Source organism: Anopheles arabiensis, chromosome 2, assembly GCF_016920715.1.
Source record: "Anopheles arabiensis isolate DONGOLA chromosome 2, AaraD3, whole genome shotgun sequence".
Taxonomy (NCBI): Eukaryota; Metazoa; Arthropoda; class Insecta; order Diptera; family Culicidae; genus Anopheles; species Anopheles arabiensis.
This window is the reverse complement of record NC_053517.1, coordinates 27,700,539-27,722,647: the sequence shown is the minus strand read 5'-3', so window position 1 is coordinate 27,722,647 and position 22,109 is coordinate 27,700,539. Positions and strand designations below refer to the sequence as shown.

The 22,109-nt window shown below is 49.3% G+C and overlaps 4 protein-coding genes across 7 annotated transcripts in view; 2 read left to right on the top strand and 2 right to left on the bottom strand.

Moving 5' to 3' along the window:
- Window positions 1–5,609, top strand: part of LOC120898729 (tyrosine-protein phosphatase 99A) — a 43,595-nt gene extending 37,986 nt beyond the window's left edge. For both annotated transcript variants that reach the window (XM_040304962.1, XM_040304963.1), the window contains 5 exons: window positions 1,690–1,982; window positions 2,065–2,831; window positions 2,911–3,207; window positions 3,295–3,563; window positions 3,643–5,609. In XM_040304962.1, coding sequence (XP_040160896.1) covers window positions 1,690–1,982; window positions 2,065–2,831; window positions 2,911–3,207; window positions 3,295–3,563; window positions 3,643–4,234 — 2,218 coding nt within the window. In that variant the 3' untranslated portion in view covers window positions 4,235–5,609. The remainder of the gene's footprint in view (window positions 1–1,689; window positions 1,983–2,064; window positions 2,832–2,910; window positions 3,208–3,294; window positions 3,564–3,642) is intronic.
- A 3,648-nt stretch (window positions 5,610–9,257) lies between these two features.
- On the bottom strand, window positions 9,258–10,511 carry LOC120898730 (probable methyltransferase-like protein 15 homolog). Its single transcript, XM_040304964.1, has one exon. The coding sequence runs from the start codon at window positions 10,483–10,485 to the stop codon at window positions 9,331–9,333; it is 1,155 nt and encodes a 384-aa protein (XP_040160898.1). The 5' UTR covers window positions 10,486–10,511; the 3' UTR covers window positions 9,258–9,330.
- On the bottom strand, window positions 10,473–11,071 carry LOC120898731 (ubiquinol-cytochrome-c reductase complex assembly factor 2). 3 transcript variants are annotated; one of them, XM_040304965.1, is made up of 2 exons: window positions 10,935–11,071; window positions 10,473–10,826 (listed from the first exon to the last, which is right to left on the bottom strand). In XM_040304965.1, the coding sequence occupies exon 2, from the start codon at window positions 10,809–10,811 to the stop codon at window positions 10,500–10,502; it is 312 nt and encodes a 103-aa protein (XP_040160899.1). In that variant the 5' UTR covers window positions 10,812–10,826; window positions 10,935–11,071; the 3' UTR covers window positions 10,473–10,499. The 3 variants fall into 3 exon arrangements, with proteins under 3 accessions (XP_040160899.1, XP_040160900.1, XP_040160901.1); XM_040304966.1 differs by having other exon boundaries at window positions 10,473–10,864; window positions 10,935–11,070; XM_040304967.1 differs by having other exon boundaries at window positions 10,473–10,890; window positions 10,935–11,059.
- A 3,856-nt stretch (window positions 11,072–14,927) lies between these two features.
- Window positions 14,928–22,098, top strand: LOC120904090 (C-1-tetrahydrofolate synthase, cytoplasmic). Its single transcript, XM_040313846.1, has 8 exons — window positions 14,928–15,175; window positions 15,299–15,509; window positions 17,745–17,869; window positions 17,950–18,296; window positions 18,763–18,994; window positions 19,095–19,268; window positions 20,063–21,500; window positions 21,606–22,098. The coding sequence occupies exons 1-8, from the start codon at window positions 15,132–15,134 to the stop codon at window positions 21,846–21,848; spliced, it is 2,814 nt and encodes a 937-aa protein (XP_040169780.1). The 5' UTR covers window positions 14,928–15,131; the 3' UTR covers window positions 21,849–22,098.
- Window positions 22,099–22,109: the final 11 nt, after the last annotated feature.

Sequence of the window (22,109 nt, the reverse complement as noted above, 5' to 3'; positions counted from 1 at the left end):
AGCGACGATTGTCTAAGGCGTACGTATGCCTTGTGTATAAGCCGATGTGAGTAGAAGTATTCAGAGATCATTTAGCGACGTGAGTGATCTGTTGTTGGTAGTGATCATGGTGACGATATCACGTGATTGATTGATTTTTTAAATGGTAGAGTAAACATTATAACCGCAATTTGACGATCATTGCTGCTTAAACGCGTTTTGCTGGGGATCTTTCCATCATTATTGCATTGTACTTAAACAGCATTCAATGGAACCTTTCAGAGAAAAGATGAACTAGGTGCAAAATCATTTGTTGTTCATAAGCGCAACCACAACCCCGTTTGCTAATCGTTTTCCGGTCGCGTCAATCATTTCAATTACTCTGGAATGAATAATTGTCAGCGTGTGTGTGATTCATCATCGTTAGGTAGGGTGGAAGAAGGAAAAAAACTGTCAGTAGTAATAGAATGGTATAACCTTATCTCACCTGTGCCGAAAGCAAAATTAGCGTTAAACAATTAGTCGGCCATGCGGCGGGAACGGTAACCGTCCGCGCATCAACAGTAGAGGAGGGGATACCATAGCGACATACGATCATGGTGGCATTGGTGACAACAACCACGTCGAAAGTGTAGCATGGAAAAGCTCTAGACATAGAGGAAATTGCATGTGTGTGGTTGGAGTACGCTTTGATTTACAGGGTTTTCAATGATATTATTGACATGTTCAGCGAGTTGTTGATTCGTTCGGGCATATAATTGACACTTTCAGCGAGATATTGAATTGTTCGGAAGCAGGCGTTGACAAGTTCGGCGATACTATAGAGCTGTCACTTTCGTACCCCTTGGACTGCAGCTTGGATCATTCTCATCAGAAGGTAAACAAACGGTTTTCGTAAAAATATGTTTGTTTTAACTAATTCATGAATTAAACAGCTTGGGGAATGATTATTAGCTACTTTTAGGACTTTTAAGGATGAAAAATTGAACCCTGCGGCACAGTGTGTAAACAAAACAAATGACAGCACTACAGAATCGCTGAACATGTCAACGCCTGCTTCCGAACAATTCAATATCTCGCTGAAAGTGTCAATTATATGCCCGAACGAATCAACAACTCGCTGAACACGTCAATAATATCATTGAAAACCCTGTATGATTTTTTGGAACACAAGGTGCGGTTCTGTTGTGCGCAGGCTTGTTAGAAGTAATAAGGGGTACGATACTTATCTGCTCTTGCGAACTGAGGGCAGCCGAGATATATCGCCGAAGTGTGTCAAGATGTCGCCTGGCGACGGGTGCTCTTTACAGCTGCTTTGGTACGATAATAATCACAGCAGCGAGCTTTTTATCAAACTGTTTTGTTTGTTTGTGTGTACGATCCCATCAAGGTACAGCAGTTTGTCAGTGGTCAGTAGTTGAAAACCTTGTGATTCCAAGTTGGATAAAAAAGAGTCCTAAAATTGAGAAGAAGAAGAAAAGGCCAATGAATAAGATAACCGATGGTAGTGAGGTACCAGCTTCCTTGTTGTACTGTATCATTTTATTGTAAAATTCGTCTACTTTATTTTATTTTATTTATTTTATCCGTACTCCGTAACTAACCGTACTCTTTGGCTTTGAAAGTGTAATTTTTCCTCTTCCATATGAATTGTTTCCATCACTGCTGCACCCTTTTAATGTTTTATCATCGTGTATGCTATATTTGCAGAAAGTGTTTCCACGCGGCCTACTACTATCTGGACGACCCGCAGCCTTGTCAGGGCGCACAGGCGGGACTGATCGATTGGGAAGCACCGAGCGAGATCGGTGGCGAAGTGCGCGGACCAGTGGCGGTGGCCGACTTTGCGAAACACGTTGCCCAACTGCACGCGGACGGTGACATCGGTTTCAGCAAGGAGTACGAAGCGATCCAGGGCGAAGCGCTCAACGATGAGTACCCGTCGGAGAACTCGCAGCATCCGGAGAACAAGGGCAAAAATCGGTATCTGAATGTGATCGCCTGTAAGTGTGTGTGTGGAAAAGTGTGGAAAAGAGTGCCAAAATTCACGCTTTATGTTTTTCATACTTTCTCTACCTTTCCCAGACGACCATAGCCGGGTGCATTTGCGACAAGTGCCGGGGCAGAAGAAACATCTTGACTACATCAACGCTAACTTTATCGATGGGTACCAGAAACCGCGCGCATTCATCGGCACCCAGGGCCCACTGCCCGGGACGTTCGATTGCTTCTGGCGGATGGTGTGGGAGCAGCGCGTCGCAGTCATCGTGATGATCACGAACCTGGTCGAGCGGGGCCGTCGAAAATGTGATATGTACTGGCCGAAGGATGGTACCGAAACGTACGGTATTATACAGGTGCGCCTGGTCAAGGAGGACGTGATGGCGACGTACACCGTGAGAACGCTGCACATCAAGCATCTGAAGATGAAGAAGAAGAAACAGTCGCAAATGGAGAAAACCGTCTACCAGTATCACTACACGAACTGGCCCGACCACGGTACGCCCGACCATCCGCTGCCGGTCATCAACTTTGTGAAGAAATCAACCACCGCCAACCTGCCGGACGGTGGCCCGATAGTGGTGCACTGTTCGGCCGGGGTCGGCCGCACGGGAACGTTCATCGTGCTGGATGCAATGCTGAAGCAGATCGAGGCGAAGGGCTCGCTGAACGTGTTCGGCTTTCTGCGGTACATTCGCGCCCAGCGCAACTATCTGGTGCAGACGGAGGAGCAGTACATTTTCATCCATGACGCGCTGGTTGAGGCGATCACTAGCGGTGAGACAAACATCAAGATGGATGCGATCGGTGGGTTGGTGAACCATCTGGATTACATCGATGCACAGTATAAGGTGAGTGGAGACAAAACACCTGTTTTTTTGCGACCAAATCGATTAATTTTCTGGGTTTTGTTCCTCTCTCCTTCGCCAGCTTATTGTGAGTTATCAGCCCAAGGAGATCAATTTGACCTCCTCCCTGAAGCCGGTCAATGCAATCAAGAATCGTAGCTCGCTGGTGCCGTTGGAGGGTAGCCGGGTGCATCTCACGCCGAAACCAGGGGTGGAAGGAAGCGACTATATCAACGCCACCTGGCTGCACGGTTTCCGCCGGCTACGCGATTTTATCGTCACCCAGCATCCAGTGATCGAGACGTTCAAAGACTTTTGGCAGATGGTATGGGATCACAATGCTCAAACAGTAGTACTGCTCTCGTCGGTGGACAATATGGTAAGCGGAAATGTTTGGCAATGACCTTTCAAATGTAACGAATCGCAACGTACACTCATGCACTCGGTTTTTGTGTCTCGTCTTTAGTCTTTCTTGCAATTTTGGCCTAACGAGTCGGAACCGATCGAAAGCGACTACTATCGCATCCGGATGGTGTCGGAAACGTCGGAGGATAATCACATCGTGCGAAACTTTGTCATACAATCGATACAGGACGATTACGAGCTGAGCGTCAAGATGCTGGAAAATCCTGGCTGGCCCGACATGAACAACACGCGCTCGATATTCGATTTCGCCGTGCGTGTCCACGAACGCTGCAGCGAATACAGGAATGGGCCGATTGTGGTAGTGGATAGGTAAGTGATTCGGAGAGTCGTAGGGATTGCTCAGCCCGACAAACGACAATTACCTACTTCCGTTGCATCCCGTCCCCAGATACGGTGGGTTCCAGGCGTGCCAGTTTTGCGCCATCAGCTCGCTAGCGATGCAGCTAGAGTACGACCAGACCGCCAACATTTACACCTACGCCAAACTGTACCACAACAAGCGACCGGGCATCTGGACGTCGTACGATGACATTCGGCAGATTTATCGGATACTGTCGTACATGCCGAAAGATCTCGGGCTGCTCAAGTGCACCGAGCTGCGTACCGAGTTCGACGATGCGGCCATGATGACGGCGACACCCGACCTGTACAGCAAAATCTGCAGCAATGGCAGCATTAACAATCAGCTGACCGGTGGCACCCCGGACGGGGTGGGCAATGGCACAACGACGACAACCACTACAACGACCACCTCGATTAATGCGCCGCCGGGCATGACGATTCCGGGCGTGGTAGCGGGAACACCGAACTCCGTCTGCCCACCCATGATAGGGATGGGTGGAACGACGCCGCCGCCGCCCGCAACACTGCAGAACGGTGGTACCGTGATCGTGAAGATGAACGGTGACGACAACGACGAGCTGTCGGTCGTGGTAGCCACCGGCAATCACCATCTAAACCTGGACCACAATCAGACGTAAATCGTAAATCCCCCAACTAGTTTGCCCTGGCTGCAGAAGCTTCCTGCGGGTGAATGCGGGCGAAAGTATTTATTTGCATTTAATATGTCCTTATTTTTGCAAGGATTTTTTGAGGTTATTGCTAAAGAGAGGAGCGAGGCGCAGAAGAGACCCCAATGGCTGGAACGCTCCTATCGCTTCCCTCTCTTTGGTGGCCGATTTGTCATATTTTACCGGACAGCATTCACTTTTATACCGTTTATAGATACGTCGTGACCAATTTATACAGATATAATTTAAGATCAGTATTTAGTATATGTAATGTAACGAATGCGCATGCCGGGCCCGATTGCTGCTTTTGTGCGACGGCGCCACCAACAGCACCCGCTGTTGTGAGATATTACCATTTAGTACTCGTTAATCCTTAAAGGACCTTTACCGAACTAATCCTGATATGCAACTGCGAAACACATATACACCTACACAAATATGCACTAAATCTAGTCGTCAAAAGTTCGGTATAAAAATGCGCGCCACAATTGAGCGCTTTGGCCGTAAAAAGATAGTTGATTTAACTGTGTGTGGCTACCAGCTCACCCTCCGGTATCCTACAGACACTGAAAACTATTGCCAACAAGCTAATAGTTCTTGTTCTGAAAAAACGATACTGTTCAGCCAATGGTAGTTGTGCATTTTAATTATTTCCCTTTTTCGCTTATATTGAGGAAGATTTCTATCGGGAGAGAAAAAGAAAAAGATAATCATATTGATTATGATTCCACAGTTTCTACTACTTCATTTCGTGTAGTGGGTTTCGAACGAATCTCGTGGAGCTAGCGCTCCCCTCTTCGTTCGATCGCGCTTATTTCCAACTCATTGGTGCACGGACGTTAAGTTCAGCTGCTTAAGTGCCGTTGTTTACGATAAGTTTAGTACCATAATACCTACAATAGTTACGATTTGTATATAGTCATTATAATTGCCCCATAATTACCGCTAAGCAAGCATTCGAATCGCCCGGGCCATGTCTTACAGAGTGGACAGCTGTACTGGAAACACTCCCCGCAAAGGACGAACAATCCTTAATATGCGCAAATATCCGATCCTATTCCAATTGGTTGTGTCTCATACGTAACACCACTGGCTCCTCTATGGATGCACGCACCAGTGTCGGATCCGTTTGATTTGAAATTCAAATATTTTATGTCGAACTAAGTCAGCCCAAACGGTCGTTAGGCCGCACAATTCAACACTCTTTCTACATCAGCATGCCCCAAGGTACAGGCCATAGCTCGCTCATTTGGCCAATTGACCATACACAGTGATGTGAGCAACAAACAGTAAAAAAAAAAACAAAACGTTATTAGATAAAAGTAACGTTAAGATAAAAACAAATCATACGAATGAGAGAAAGATAGAGAGAGGGAGAGAGCGAGACAGAGAGAGAAAACGATGAGATATAAAGACTGGTTTTCTAAGCTTCTTGCCCCGTCTGTCAACCTTTAGACCAAGCAAAAGTGTGGACACAAACACGCAGCACAAATCGTACACCGGCGATACAGCGACGCTGAGTGAATAATAGAACAAACCGATATCGAAACAACTTCAGTATCGAACAAAAAGTGCAAAGTATAGTTAATGGAAGCGCGCGTGCGTTGAAAAACGATGCAAAACCACACAGAAACCCCGGTTGGATATAGTTAAGAAACAGAAAAATGCACACAAAGACTTTAGAGAAAAGCAGGATTTGATTAAAACATTTCTCATTCCCGTCACCCACAAATCAACGCCCTAATAGGCCGCCGTGATGATGCGTGAAAGATGCGTGCTGTGTGCCAAAATACATTCAATCTTTGCACAATTCACGAAGCTAAGTCCCACACAAGGTGCACACTAGTGATGGGCAAAACGGCTCCGAAGCCGGAGCCGGCTCCGACCGGCTCCAGACAATTTCGGAGCCGGCTCCGGAGCCGGCTCCGCACCCACGGCTCCGGAGCCGGCTCCGCTCCGACGGCTCCGGAGCCGGCTCCGCACCAACGGCTCCGGAGCTGGCTCCGCACCAACGGCTCCGGAGCCGGCTCCGCACCCACGGCTCCGGAGCCGGCTCCGCTCCAACGGCTCCGGAGCCGGTTTTAACACAAAGGACCAAAATAACTTTTTCAATGAAGTTTCAATCGAGAAAATCCGGTAATAGCGAAGTAAGTCATGTATAAAAGAATTTATAAAAAAAACATCGATGACTTTTGAATATTGTTAAGAAAGACGAGACCAACGAATGCTACACAACGTCATGCATGTCAATACTGCAATCACATCGTGTATTGGTTTCCACACGTGCGAGAAGATATATTAGTTTTTTTATTACGCTATCATACAATGATGTCTCTATTGAACCGTTAGTTCAGGAGCCGTTGGTCTGGAGCCGTTGATTCGTCGCCGGCCCCGGAACGGTGGGCCTGAAGCCGGCTCCGCAGCCATTGGAACGGTGCCGTGAGTACCGTTAGTCCGGAGCCGACTACGGAGCCGTTGGCGCGGAGCCGGCTCCGGAGCCGTTGGTGCGGAGCAGGCTCCGGAGCCGTTGGTGCGGAGCCGGCTCCGGAGCCGTTAGTGGGGAGCCGGCTCCGGAGCCGTTGGTGCGGAGCCGGCTCCGGAGCCGTCGGAGCGGAGCCGGCTCCGGAGCCGTAGGAGCGGAACCGGCTCCGGAGCCGTCGGAGCGGAGCCGGCTCCAGGAAAAAGTCGGAGTCGGCTCCGGAGCCGTTAGTCCGGAGCCGGCTCCGGAGCCGTTGGTGCGCTCCGAAACGCCCATCACTAGTGCACACACAAGGGAGTCCACAAGACGGCGCAACGGCCGCCCCCACCAGCTGTCCATTATAAAAGGAGCTCCTACATTTCCGGGCAATTACACATTACACAAATGATAAACAGTGGCAGCACAGTCAAAGGTCCAGGATAAAGCAGGAATAATGCTGCGTGAATTGGGTACGGTTATTATAAAATGTGATTAAAACTAGATTGTAGAAGACCGTAGAGAGCAGGCCCCCGCACACAACACCTGTGTGTTGACAACAGAACTCAAATCCCTGTCTATTTTCTCTAATAGCATCATACCTGTTCCCTCCCCAAGTGTGTATGTCCTACGTGTGCGTGCGGCTGAGAGTTTCCCATTTCCTATTAGTGTACACAAGGGAGTTTAGCGCATAGTTTAGCGAAAACCAACGAAAGCTACATTAGTTAACGAGTATCACACAATTACAAACACACACACACATACATACAATCGGCTAGCATTCATATTTGGAGTGTAGCGAAGATTTGCCGCCTTAACGAAGGCGTGCAAAGGTTGAGGGAGAAGAAAATTCCACTGCAAACGTGTGCAACGGGATTGATACTCAAGCAGCCGTTTTTTACAGTTCCTTATCCTTAGAAGAAACGAATCAAATCGCTCAACTCCCCTTGCCCCCAGCATCAGCTGTTGTGTCGTCGTGCTCTGAAGAAGGGGGAAAAGCATTCCACATGGTGTACCCCATTCCCGATTATGCAGTGGAACACACAGTATTAGGAAAACTTTTACCACATACCATACCATCATCATCGTTCCCCACGTTCTTCCACGATTAGTCAGTATTCCGTAGCACACAATACAACAACAGCACGCAACGTCCCGGAAGAACAACAAATCGAACCGATTATGATAGAAGAGCGTACGCGACTACAAACCAAGTAGCAAAAACAACATCGCATAAAAGCCAACACGTTCACAAGTAAACCTAGTAGAAATTTCAACCGTGTATATCTCTTTTAGCTAAAGAATTGCGAATGCGAACCACTCGTTGCAGAACAAACAAACAAAAAATTAGGAAAATTTTGCATACCCGCACAAAACAAACAACGTCGATAGAAAGGAAGGAAGGAACGTGTAAATCACACCCCCCGCGTTGTGCTGAACGCAGTAGTAAGTAAAGTAAAAACTAAAATCAAACATTAAGAGAGGGCACTAGCTCGATGGTGCCACGTATTACAACTACTACTACAAACTACTACTACTAACTACTTACTACAAGAACAAAACTGAAAAAAGAAACCAAATTTAAATTAGGCTTGAAATAAATTATGAAAAATTAAAACAAACTACTTTCCCCTGTGAAGAAGACAAGAGCAAGGGAAGCACACGTGCCCGCAAGCATGGCATTATTGTTTGTTGTGCAGGTGTCCATGAATAATGAAAGGGGAAAGGAACGAATGCTTTGAACAAAAACGTTGAGCAAAACAAACAAACAAGAATGATAGAAGAATGAAAAGGCCCGTTAAAGTAAGCGCCAACGAGCGATCAGTAACGATCTCCTACCAGACAAGAACAATCGTATTGCGGCCCGTGCCCCCCGCAGTGCTGCACAGGTGTGTGTGATGTATTTGTTGCCCCGGCATGATGTGAACATACATAGTTTTTAAGGATCCACTCCACTAAGGAAACTTCACACCGTAGCAGCGGGTCAGCAGCGTCCCGGAATGTTGTAAACGCATCTAAAAACGAACGGATCATTTGATCGTGTTGATAAGTAGCATAACAGACAACAACAAAAACTGTATGCGCACAGGCAGAACCGGCAGATGATCAATGATTAATAGGAACGAAGTGGATAATAGAAAGTTATTCGATTAGACTAGCGATTTAGATGGACTGTTGTGGCCGACGCCATACCTGAAATGCACAAAAACAAACAAACTGAAAATTAGCCGCCAGAGGTACGCACCGGAAAGCACGCGTGCACGCACGTACGCACGCACGGAGTGCAGATATGCGCGCGAAAACGGCGTGCGCGTGCGCCATCCTTCGGGTGTTGTGCTGGGTGGAAAGGAAGCATGGGAGACTTCTCCCGCTGGGGCCGCAGTTAGAAATCGAAGTAAATAAATACATGTAATATTTTATGTGAAAATTAAAACCACAACTGATAATACAAAAACCGTACAGAGCGTGACAGCTGGTTGTGTCCGATTTTCTCTTTCCCGTTCGATATAGTGAATATAAAAAAAACTCTCATGGCAGTTGTTGTGACTAATCGCTAACACAGATTTGGTTTCAGTTTTATTCATTCGTCGGGGCGTGGTGGTGCTCGTCATCAGCTCAACCGTACGGCGGCGCGCAGTTTAGCCGACCGGCTTCTCGGATTTTCGGCCACCTCCTCGTCCGTCGGTACCATCACGTGCTTGTGCATCTGCTTCCAGTGCGGCTTCATCATCTCCTGCATCGCCTCCGTTTCGTGCGCCAGCGTGTGGCTCACGTACTGCAGCGGAACGCGGCTCGCCACATCGTCCACCACGTGCCCGGTCAGATGGCGCTTCACGATCGTGTCCTCGAGCGAGTGGAACGCGATCGTTACCAGCTTGCCGCCGATACGGAGCAGATGCTTCGCCAGCACCATCCCGTAGTTGATTTCGTTCAGCTCGTTGTTGACGAAGATACGCAGCGCTTGGAACGTTTTCGTCGCCACGTGCGCTGGCCGGCGCAGTTTGTCCTGGCGGAAGTCGTACGTACCCTGCCCGCCGGCCGACTCGCCCTGGCTCAGACAGTGCGCCACAATGTTCGCCAGCTCGGCCGTCGTTTCGATGCGCTTCACCGTGAACCGTGCATTCACGATCGCGCGGGCAATCTTTTTCGCCTGCTTTTCCTCCCCGTACACCTTGAGGATGCGCACGAGATCCGGTTCCTGGATGCGTGCGAGCACCTCGGCCGCGGACAGCTGCTCGGGACAGCGGTCCCGGTCCATGCGCATATCGAGCGGCCCATCGTGCGAGATGGAAAAGCCACGGGCCGCTTCATCGAACTGCATCGAGGAGCAGCCGAAGTCGAACAGCACACCGTCGAAATGCCGCTGCCGATCAAGCCCCTCGACCGTGCGCAACAGGGCCGGAAGTTCGGAAAATCGGCCCAACAGCGGTACGATGCGGCCGGGAAACTGCGCCGCCATTTCACACGCCAACCGGTGCGCGAGTGGATCACGGTCGAGGGCGACCACCGTCGAGCCGGGTGCGGCCTCGAGCAGGGCCCGCGTGTGACCGCCCGCACCGAACGTCATATCGATAAACACCTGGTCGCGCTGTGGCTCAAAAAACTTTACCGTTTCCGTTGCCATCACGGCCCGGTGAAGGGGCGCTTTGGCACCGGTTGCTGCCGCCGAGTAGCACCTTCGCGCGATGCCCTTTGCCCTACCTAAACTAGTTCGTCCTACTATCGCTACTACCGCCACTGCCCCTCCTAAACCGTGCCACACCATCGTGCACCCCCCGTCTATTCTTTCTTCTTCTGTATAATCTCTAGGAACTCGGTGGACAACACTTCACGGCACTGTTCACCGGTCAGCCCGGTGGCGGTCGATTTAAGGGTGCGCGGGTACCGGTTCGCGTGCACGTCGTTGACAATATTTTCCAGCGAGTGGAACTGCCGCTGAAGACGATCGTCCTTGACGGCGACAATGTTCGAGGAGCCCAGCACGGCCGTCAGCTGATCGCGCAGATACTGTCCCAAGTCGCGGCCCACCTTACTCTTGTCGACCGGCCAACGTTCCAAAAGGCTCAGGAAGTTCTTGTAGTGCTGGGACATAGTTCCGTGCGCGCTCTGCGATGATCAGGGAGGGAGGTGGGAAAATGTGTAAGCTGTTTTGATTAAAAACCGGTTTTTCCTGAATGAAAAGTGGGTGAATCGTGCAGGAGTGTTATGAATTACCTTTTGATTTTGATTACCGATGCGCTCTACATCGATGCACAATTTCCGCAAGCAAGGAAAGATTACGCCAGAGATGAAATCGCCGTGTTTTGGGACGGGAAAAACTGGCAATGCTTTGTTGTGACAAGTGGACACAGGGATTTCGTACGGTCGTGCGCAGTGACAGCTCTCAAACGTTGAACGCGTTGAAAATAAACATGTGACAGCCTACACACTGCGCTGGTTAGGATTTCAATTTGAAATTAATTCAGAGATGCGTGTATTTTTTTACTTTGTGTTTTTTTGTGTCGATATTACATTTCTTTCTCATCAAAAGGTACAAACTGTTATGTAAAATACTTTAAGCTACTGCTGGCCCTTCGATTATTTGGCTGGCGCAACGAAATGCATCAATACTTTTCCTGATACAGGATTCCACACCCCTTGGCCAATATCAATAACGATAAAATTACATCCGACACCTGAGCCCTGACCGTGTGCCACGAGCTGACACGCGATCGGTCGATATTTTCCAAACTGCGTTACGCTTCACATCGTTCCGCGACGTTTGGCAACCGAATGCTCGAGAGTGTCTCCGCCAACTTCGATATCCGATATCGAACGGGCGGGAACCAACCAGCCGCAAGGGCATGGCCCTGAGTGTTCCGCTCCTTGAGAGACAGACTCCAATTGACCGGCGATGGTCGATTCGTGTTCTAAAAAAAAGCTCCCTCTTGCGTACAGAGAGATTGAATGGGTGGGCGAGGGCGAGGTAGGACGGTTGCGTTAGGTTAGTTTGATTAATATCTTATTATACCGTCATCGGGTATTTCCGTTCTGTTGCACGAACAAACTGTTGAACGATGGTAAACTGTCAACCAATCTATTTTTCATACGCTAAATCTCTCCGTACAGCATCAAATGCTCGGGCAACTGCAATTCCGATGCACCCGACAACATCACCCCTTTGCTTTTGAAGTACCGCTGTCCAGTACGGCACAGATACGTACAGCACCATGTACCCAGCGTACCTGTACTTCCCCTCCGAACGCACCTTTTCTTTCGATATGCCAGTGCGTGGCTGTGTGTGCGTATATGCGGCATTGAAAATAATCTATGCACTCTGCTCTGCAGTTGGGTTCGTTCAGTAAAAGCTGTCGCTGGCGGAGGATGAGTCACCGGCAGCCCGTTGCTAGAAAGCGCGCCAAATGCACAGTTGACAGTGGCACCACCGAGCACGGAAGGTTGCGGTGGTCGGTGTTTAATTTTATGGTGGCATTTTTCGTACGTTCTGTGCATGTGTATTCAATATTTGTTAAACTAAGCGCTAAGGTACGTCAGTAGAAGAAGGAAGAAAGGAGAGGATTATATTTGTACATACAACCAGTAGAGTGAGAAAGAAGAAAGCAGCACGTAGAGCAAAATGTGGTTTGCTTGGATGTGTTTCGGAACAGTAAACAAACAACAAACACTTTTTGTCCGGTTCAGTTCAGGGTTACTTTCCCATTCGATATAATTGTTTTCTTTTCTTGTCGTTATATCATTTACAATATTTAATACACAGGCCTAATACCATTCTAAAGGCATGGTGAACTTTTATTTATCACACGTTACTAAATTGTCAAATATTTGCAAAAATGGTTGCGCGGATTTCAGTTTGGAATCGAACCTCGGCCGGGCTCAGTACATTGGAACATTATGTTCTGCTTCTTTTTGGCGTAATGGCCATGAGAAGGGCATAATGTCGGCCTGCTATATACCCATTTTTAAGAATTATGTTTAGTCTGTCCTTTCGAGGGGATGACGATAATAGACCGATTGGGGTTCGATTCTGTTCGGCCTTGTAGGAACCGTCACTTCTATCGAATAGACCATCCGGCATCTCCTGTTAAGTCGAAGATAATTATGGTATAGATACATTGTATTTCTGAAATTCAAATCACTTATGTTGTAATTAATTGCCTAAACCCACACTTTACCATCCTTGTGTCAATTCTTCACCTATCATTCCCAATTCCAATCGGCCCGAATACGTTGCGATTATTATTGCGTCAATCCTACATTTTCTCCCTTTCCTCGTCCCTGGGATGTCTTGGGGAAATCCGTAATCAACCATTTCCTGCCACTGACTTACTGGAACCGTTCCCGGGGACGCTCTGACTGCATGCCAGCCAGTACGTCGACTACGTAAGATTAATGCATCAATGCGCGGGGCGGTATCGTCATCATCGCCATCACAGGGCCCGTTCGCTGTCACGTGTGGTGTCGTACCTGGTCAGCTTTATGCGAAGCGTTTTTGATTAATTTGCCTGCGAGCATTCCATTTCTTTTTTCTCCCACCACGGCTGCACGTTGGCCCTATCGGACGGCTGGCTGGCTGCTGGCTGGCTAAGATTAGCGCGTTCGATTGAACTAATTTTAACCACCAAACTGTCGCAATGCATTATTGTGCATGCTTTCGATTGGTTTCGATGCTAGGAATTGGCGGACAGATGATATCGGTATTGGTGTTTAGTTTGGGACTACGACGGGTTGGTTTCATCAAGGGCATTTTGTAGAACACTTTTCATTTAGCATAAGAGCTGCCGACTTACGCATTCATATTAGAGTGGAAGTTTTTTTAGATATGTTTCCCTTTTTGCGATTTTTATGCGTATGTCATCTCTGAAGACAGGCATGGAATTATAAATAAGAATTTTTGCTTTGAGATTAAGCTGATCGATGTCGGTTTTAGTATCGATCGTCATCATTACCTCTCTAATGACTAATGCCTTCTAATGGGTTGGCTAAGGATCAATTCAAGAGTAATGTAATACCGGGCTCGACCTATCTCAGAGTTGAACCCAAGACGAGCATGTCGTGTAGCCATGAACGACACAGAACTCATACGATCATTATGTTGCGTAAATCGTGCGAGTTGATCACTGCGCCACGGGACTGCTGTTGAAAAACATCGCTTCCCATCGGATTTAATAATGTTGTTAGTTAATCTTGGAGGCTGTCGTCAACGAGTACGACTTAACAACATGCCCGTCATGGGTTCAAACTCCGAATGGGGCCGTACCCCCGTATACGTTGTACTGACACTCTCCTGCTATGGGTAATCAAAAAGTCACTGAAAGGCAAGCCTGCTAGTGGTACAGGCAAGGCCTTGGCTGATCACATTTCTGGTAGCAAAGAAGAACGATTGGTTTCATTTACCTCTTTAAATAATCTTAATTTTAATTCTTACTATCCAATACATTCATCATTGGGAAGCATTCCTTCGTTACAGTTAAACTTTTTAAATTTATATAAATTGTTTATACTTCTGCGATCACCTGTCTGAAGATGCTGTAACAGATGCTGTTTTAGTAACAAATTAGCGTTTAAAATGTATATAATGCTCAAACTAGAAGCCAAAGCTCAGTGATATAAGTTTATGAAGGATTGAAATAGAAAAGAAAACAAAAACACTTTTAAACCAAAGTGGGGTACGTCTATTCTGAGCGTCTGAGAGACGAGGACTGCGCGGGATCGTCATCCCTATACTGTTACCATCCTACCCACTGTATAAGCCAACCCTTCCCCCCTATCACAGCTGATAGAGGACGAAACCGCGCAATCTTTCTCACTCTCGCGTTCTCGATGAAACTAAAGCAAACATCAGTTAAAAAGCTTCCCCAGTACCCTCTCACCTCTCTACCGTACACATATTTAAACGCTCCGATCGTGGCCGTGGCGGAGTGCGGCAGATGCGATAAAGCAGCAGCATGATTGCGAATGACACCGGGCGGGGGACCCGCGTGTGCGATCCAGTAGCGCGCACACAGTTTACCACCAGATCGCCAGTGCGCGATGCTCCTTCGGCACCTTCGCCAATCTGCCATCATTGGATGGAGAAGAAAGCAGCAGCCAACGGGTTGCGCTCTCGCCCCTTCAACCTTTCAACCACCACTAACAGCAACCCGCTCACCGTCGTCCTTCGGCAGAGCGTTTGATTTTCATTTCCAAGCGCACCAGTCAGCGCTCAGTACGATCGGAGCACTGGTCGAGTTCGGCACGGCAGCACTAGCAGCAGCAGCAGCAGTAGCAGCATCCCGGAAGTTATCACTAGCGGTCCTACAGCAGCATCCTGACACGATCGCTGATCGCTGGGCAATAGAGAGATCCTGCAAGAGGCAACTGCTACCGACGCGTGCACTACTACTCCACACCTGCGACAGTTTCGACAGCAAAATGCTGAACGGTGCAAAGATCCTTTCCGGCACGGATGTGGCCAAGTGAGTTCTGTGGACGTCTTTTTTCACTTGTTGTTGTTGTTGTTGTTGCTGCTATTGGTAGTAGAAGCCTGAGGATCTTTCACTCATGTCTTCAACGTGTGTGTGCGTGTGTGTTTTTTGCAGAGAAATTCGCGAACGGCTGAAGAAGGAGGTGGCCGAAATCCGACGCCAGGTACCGACGCTTGTGCCTGGGCTCGCGATCGTTCAGGTCGGTGGGCGCGAAGACTCGAACGTGTACATCCGCATGAAGATCAAGGCGGCGGAAGAGATCGGCATGTACGCCGAGCACGTGCAGCTGCCCCGTTCCACTACGCAGGATGAGCTGTTGGCAACGGTAAGTAGTGATCACTTCCCATTCACCCCCCACTACGTTGTGATAAGCGCGAAGACGATGACGCGAAGCATTCGATTTGCTGCTGCTGTGTTTCCAAAACATCTCGCAGTGCGGTGTTGCTGCAGTTGCCATGGTTCTATTGGCGCATGCAGATGCATCGGATCGCAGGGCACTATCACACTTCGATGCGCCAATTTCCGGCGCAATGGGAGCGTGCAGTAATTTGATGGAAAATCTGTTGACACCTTTGCGCGCGAGCTGTATCTGAGCTATTTGGGGCAGCAGGCTGATGATTTGCAAGGAAAACACGGTAACGGGGGCTGATTCAATTAAGTTGAAATAACGCCGAACACGGCAGCTAGAGGAGTGTAGAACGACCGAGAGGATGAAACGATCGCGATTAGCACAGTACGACGATTAGCGCGGCGGGATCGATGTGGATTTCTACGATTCAAACATTTCCTTTACACGATGGTGACAAAATTAATGCTCTACCAGATCGTTCAATGCAAAGTGGGGGGGGGGGGGGAGTGAAGAAAACATGAGTTAATCCGACGGTTGACATTAGCAAACCACCGTTCGCGATGGTCCTGCATGCTTCGGTTGCGTATGCGTTATGCTTGCACGGCGACAACATTGTAACGATGGTAGTAGTGGGTAGTAAATGATGCTCACAGCTGGGGCTCGAATTTTACTACATGATCGGACGGATCGATCGTTTAGCATTCAGCATTACAACAACAGGACATATTGCACCCTACCCTTTTCGATTAGCTCAGTGCGTTGCTACAGCCTGCGTTGGCTGTGACGTAGGAAAGCAAGTGGCCGCGACGGTGGTTGTTGTTGTTTTTTGCCGCCACGATGCTTTCTTATCAGCTCGTATCAAGGTCTAGGAAGTTTGAAATCTGCTGCTCAAAGGGTGCGTTAGCAGGAAAGTGAAAGCAAAGCAAAGTATCATTAAATGGTTCAATGTTTTGCTGTAAAGTGTTGTGCATTTTTGGAATTCTGAACTATTAAATTAGTTTAAAAAGAGGATCTTTACTGAAAATGCTGAAAAGCAACAAGTACACGAGTGAGAAGTACACATTTAATGTACTATTTAAGGAAGTGCATATGCAAACCAGCTTTATTCTATTGATTCTATCTACCGACTAAACTCTGGTCAACTCTAACTCCGGATGACTTCGACTCTGGATGACTCCGGCTTCGGACGACTCCAATTTCGGGTGACTCCGGCTCTGGATGTCTTGGACTCCGGCCGACTCCGGGTGGAACTAGTGGTTCCAGTTGTGAAGGAGTTGGAATCGGAATAACAAAAACCGGAGTCGGATCGGAGTCGTGGGTGCGAAAGCTCACTACTAATTTGAACATGCTCAACAAAGAACCCAAGAACCTTTCCGCGATAGTTTATGACGTATTTACGTGACTTGTTATGCTTACGACACGGTGATAACGCGTCACAACCATTCGCGTAATGGAAGCGCTGACCGTCGTCGATTTAATTCCGTTCTATGACCATGGCCAAACAGCTCGATAGATCATATATAAATGCATGAAGCTTCAAAACGCTTCATCAGCTTCAAAACGCATTAGCTGAAACTATTCCTTTAGTCCTACCACTCTGTCAACAGCCGATCGCCGATCGGAATGTGTCAAAGACGACACCGTTTAGCTAACATTAGGCAACCCTAATGTGTGTAAGCGCCATGTACCGTGCATCACGCCAACACGTCGTTCACGCCAAATATTTCAATAAATTGTCCAGAAAATGAGGATCACCACCAACCCTCCCTTGCGATGATGCATCTTCCCCATGATCATCGTTCTCGCAAATGCATCCATAGCACACCACCACCTTTGCCACGCCACTACTAGCGATCGCGGATGATGTTGATTTAAACTAAGTGCTCGTTTCAAAAATAACGCCACCATTAACATATCACGCAGATCGGATCTTGTGCTGGTGCCAAAAAATGTGTTCTAATGGACATTGGCGCAGAGGTGAGCCTGTGTCGTGTGACAGGCCGTGTGATGCACAAATATGCATTCCATGTGGGCACAACGCTCTGCACGAGAGGGAGGGGGTTTGATTGATTTGAGGCAAATCCCGAGGAGCTCCATGGTGGTGGTTGTACCCTTATCGGCACTGTTACAACAGCCAAGGACGACGGCTGTATGCTGTGATGAGCACATATAATATTGTATTGTTTGTTTGTCGATTGCCTCTTCCACCAGGTCAAGCGACTTAACGAGGATCCTTGCTTCCATGGCATTATCGTGCAGATGCCACTCGACTCGGAAACGCCGATCGATGCACATCTCATTACCGATGCCGTCTCGCCGGAAAAGGACGTTGATGGGTAGGTTAGCCTGAGGTACATTTGAAGCAAGGCTTCCTGGCGACATAAACATGCTCTTCCCTCTTTCCTTGCCTTCGCAGCCTGAACACGATCAACGAGGGACGCGTCGCAACGGGCGACATGTCCGGCTTTTTGCCCTGCACGCCGAACGGTTGCATGGAGCTGATCAAGCGCACCGGCACACCGATCGCCGGCTCGTACGCCGTTGTGATCGGGCGCAGCAAGATCGTCGGTACGCCGATGTCGGAGCTGCTCAAGTGGGCCGATGCCACCGTTACGGTGGCCCACTCGAAGACGAAGAATCTCAACTTGCTGATTAAGAAGGCGGACATACTGGTGGTTGCCGTCGGGCGTCCGGAGATGGTACGGGGTGCATGGATAAAGCCCGGTGCCGTCGTCATCGACTGTGGCATCAACTCCATCCCGGGTGAGTGTTTACGGTTTTGCATTTTTTGTGTAGAATTCTTATCTTTCAGCATCAGTTCAGGAGCATCACTTTCGTTGGCAACCATAATAACGATCGTGCGATCGTGGTAACGGGAGATACTCTGAGTTCTTTCAAATCCTGCTGATCATATTCACATCGCTTTCCTCTCGTACTGTACCATCGTCCGGGGTTGGTTAGTGACGCTTCTGCTCGTAATCATCGCATGTTATCAGTTACCATGTTTTCGGTACCACGTCGAATGATTTCGGGCACACCACTCACTGTCCTGATCAATAGCATTTCACTGCTCATTTCACCACATACCGGAGCCGTAGATTGTTAGCCAAAAAAGTCTGCAAACGGCGTGGGTTCCAGCCAGGCTCTCATTCTTGCACACGCAACCGCCGTTCGTTCTAATAACTTCCCCTTACGCTTTCTACTCTCTCGCTCGCTCGACCTTTCGCAGACCCGACGAAGAAGAGTGGCCAGCGGTTGGTGGGAGACGTAAAGTACGAGGAGGCACTCCCCGTTGCGTCGCACGTTACGCCGGTACCTGGAGGCGTCGGGCCGATGACGGTAGCGATGCTGATGCAGAACACCGTTCAGTCTGCCCAGAGAGTTGCCCGGAGATTGATCGAGATGGAGTTCCGCTGGTGCCTGAAGCCGCTGCCACTGAAGCTTACCGAACCGGTTCCGAGGTGCGTACCTGTGTGTGTATATGTGTGTGCCTGCGTGTTGAATATGTTCGAATAGGGCTTTATGTATTGATCTTCCTTTTATCGCTCTCATTCTACACAGTGACATCGAGATCGCCCGTGCCCAGGAGCCGAAGGATGTGGCGGTGCTGGCGCAGGAGATTGGGCTAATACCGTCGGAGGTTTCGCTGTACGGCACCAAGAAGGCGAAGGTATCGCTGAAGGTGCTGCAGCGGCTGCAGTACGAGGACGATGCTAAATATGTCGTAGTCGCTGGGTAAGTGTTAAGAAAAACCGCGTTGTAGCGCACGACCACGTGATCATCGTTGACCTTGAATTGGGCCGAAAACGGACGCCTCGTACACGGAAGCACGGCCACGCTACCAGAGCGAGCATGATTAGCGCTCGTTGTGCTTCCCTTTTATTATCGTATTAAGAGCTACGATTCTAGTCCGTCTTTTGGCTGACGGGGCTCATTGTGAAAGAGACATGAGCCATGTTCTATTGTGAGTTTCGTTATCAAAGTACGGTGAATAGGAGAAGATTATTCTGTTGCGCCACGTAGCACATCCCGAACATGCCAGGTTCCAGAGAGATTCTTGTTGAATGACAGCCACATTAATTCCAATAATGTTGTTGAAAAAGGGGTTTACATTTAGGAAGAACACTTCTTAAAAATAGTGTTTTTTTACTCTTATTGTAGTAAAATGAATGTTTTGTTGTAAAGAAGCACTCTCCTTCCTAGTGATTGCATACGAATCTAACGACCGTCTAATAATAGCCTATCTCAACAGCCTAATTACTGCATACGACTGGTCCACGAGCTGAGGCGCTGATTTTGAGAGGAATGATTTTTTTGTTTTCAATAGCTTGTTGTTTTGTGAGGTCTCAACCAGAGATAATAATGTCCATTGCACTGGTACAATGATGGCATGGTCATCGGAGGGAATGTGGATGACGCGGAAAATAAACCCGCTTTGCTAGAGTTCATAATTGTCGATGATGAATGACAATTTAACCGAATAATTAATGAAACACAAAGCTAACTGATATCGATTCGTCCCGTTCTAGAATAACGCCCACACCGCTGGGAGAGGGTAAGAGCACTACGCTGGTCGGCTTGGTGCAGGCCCTGACGGCGCACAAGCGCTGCAACTCGATCGCCTGCCTGCGTCAACCGTCGCAGGGGCCAACGTTCGGCATCAAGGGTGGTGCGGCCGGCGGTGGCTACTCGCAGGTGATCCCGATGGAGGACTTCAATCTGCATCTGACCGGCGACATACACGCGGTCACGGCGGCGAACAATCTGCTCGCCGCCCAGCTGGACGCCCGCATCTTCCACGAGGCGACGCAAACCGACCAGGCACTGTACGAGCGGCTGGTACCGGCGGTGAAGGGTTCGCGCAAGTTTGCCCCGATCCAGCTGCGCCGGCTGAAGCGGCTCGGCATCGAGAAGACGGACCCGTACGCGCTGACGCCGGACGAGATCCGGCGCTTCGGCCGGCTGAACATCGATCCGCACAACGTGGTGTGGACGCGCGTGCTCGATGTGAACGATCGGTATCTGCGCAAGATCACGATTGGGCTGTCGCCGACGGAGAAGAACCTGACGCGCGATACCAGCTTCGCCATTTCGGTGTCGAGCGAGATTATGGCCATCCTGGCGCTGGCCACCGGGCTGGAGGACATGAAGCAGCGGCTGGCGAAGATGGTGGTTGCCTTCGACAAGGCGGGCACGCCGGTCACGGCCGACGATCTGGGCGTGACCGGCTCGATGATGGTGCTGCTGAAGGATGCGATCGAGCCGACGCTAATGCAGACGCTCGAGGGTACGCCCGTGCTGGTGCATGCCGGCCCGTTCGCCAACATTGCCCACGGCTGCTCGTCGATCGTGGCCGACGATATCGGCATGAAGCTGGCGGGCAAGCGCGGCTACGTGGTGACGGAGGCCGGTTTCGGCTCGGACATTGGGATGGAGAAGTTTTTCAACATCAAGTGCCGCGCCTCGGGCAAGGTGCCGAATGCGGTCGTGCTCGTGACGACGGTACGCGCGCTGAAGATGCACGGTGGCGGCCCGATCGTGACGGCCGGTGCGCCGCTGCGCCGCGAGTACATGAGCGAAAATCTGGACCTGCTCGAGAAGGGCCTGCCGAACCTGCTGAAGCACATCGAGAACGGGCTGAAGTACGGTGTGCCGGTGGTGGTCGCGATCAATGCCCACGGTACGGACACTGCCGCCGAGCACGAGCTCGTGCAAAAGGCGGCAAAGGCTGCCGGTGCGTTCGATGCGATCGTTTCGAACCACTGGGCGAAGGGAGGGGAGGGTGCGGCCGAACTGGCCCAGGCCGTCATCGATGCGTGCAACCGGCCGTCCGAGTTTAAGCTGCTTTACGATCTGGACATGTCGATCGAGGACAAGATCGTCCGCATCGCGAAGGAGATGTACGGTGCCGGCACGATCGAGCTGAACAGCAAGGTGCGGGATGCCATCCGGCTCTACACGGAGAAGGTAAGGGATACAATCTCGTTCTCTCTCTTTCTTTCTTTCTTTCCTTCTTTTCTGAATGCATTAAAAGAAAACGGTAAAATTATTATGTTTCGCGCATCGTTGCAGGGCTTTGGAAAGCTGCCCATCTGCATGGCCAAAACGTCGATGTCGCTGACCGGTGATCCGAGCGCCAAGGGTGCCCCGAAAGACTTTAAGCTGGTCATCAACGATATCTGCCTGTCGGCCGGTGCCGGTTTCATCGTGCCAATGTGTGGCGAGATTTCGAAAATGCCGGGCCTGCCGACCCGCCCGTCCATCTTCGATATCGACCTCAACACGGAAACCGGTGAAATCGAAGGACTGTTTTAAAATGCAACCCCAAAGCAGGAAACAGTTTTTAACCAAAAACGCAATCACGTTCAACGTTTCTAACGTGTTAGTAGCGACCACTACTACCATCACCACCACAACAACACATCGTGCTGTTTGGTTGTGGTGAAAGGGCAGCTGATGGCTTATTTTTGATCGGTAGCTTACACACACACACACAATCCTTTGCTTCCCCCTCTTTTTAGACTATGAAAAATAAAGTAACAAACTAATCTCATTGACCAATTAATTCTGTTTTAC

Bases quoted from the DNA above. Each gene is read 5' to 3' on its own strand.
- LOC120898731 (XM_040304965.1), bottom strand. From the start codon at position 10,811: ATGTCCCAGCACTACAAGAACTTCCTGAGCCTTTTGGAACGTTGGCCG.
- LOC120904090 (XM_040313846.1), top strand. From the start codon at position 15,132: ATGCTGAACGGTGCAAAGATCCTTTCCGGCACGGATGTGGCCAA. The intron at 15,176-15,298 runs GTGAGTTCTGTG...TGTTTTTTGCAG, and splicing joins TCCGGCACGGATGTGGCCAA to AGAAATTCGCGAACGGCTGA. The intron at 18,297-18,762 runs GTGAGTGTTTAC...GACCTTTCGCAG, and splicing joins TGGCATCAACTCCATCCCGG to ACCCGACGAAGAAGAGTGGC.
- LOC120898730 (XM_040304964.1), bottom strand. From the start codon at position 10,485: ATGGTGTGGCACGGTTTAGGAGGGGCAGTGGCGGTAGTAGCGATAGTA.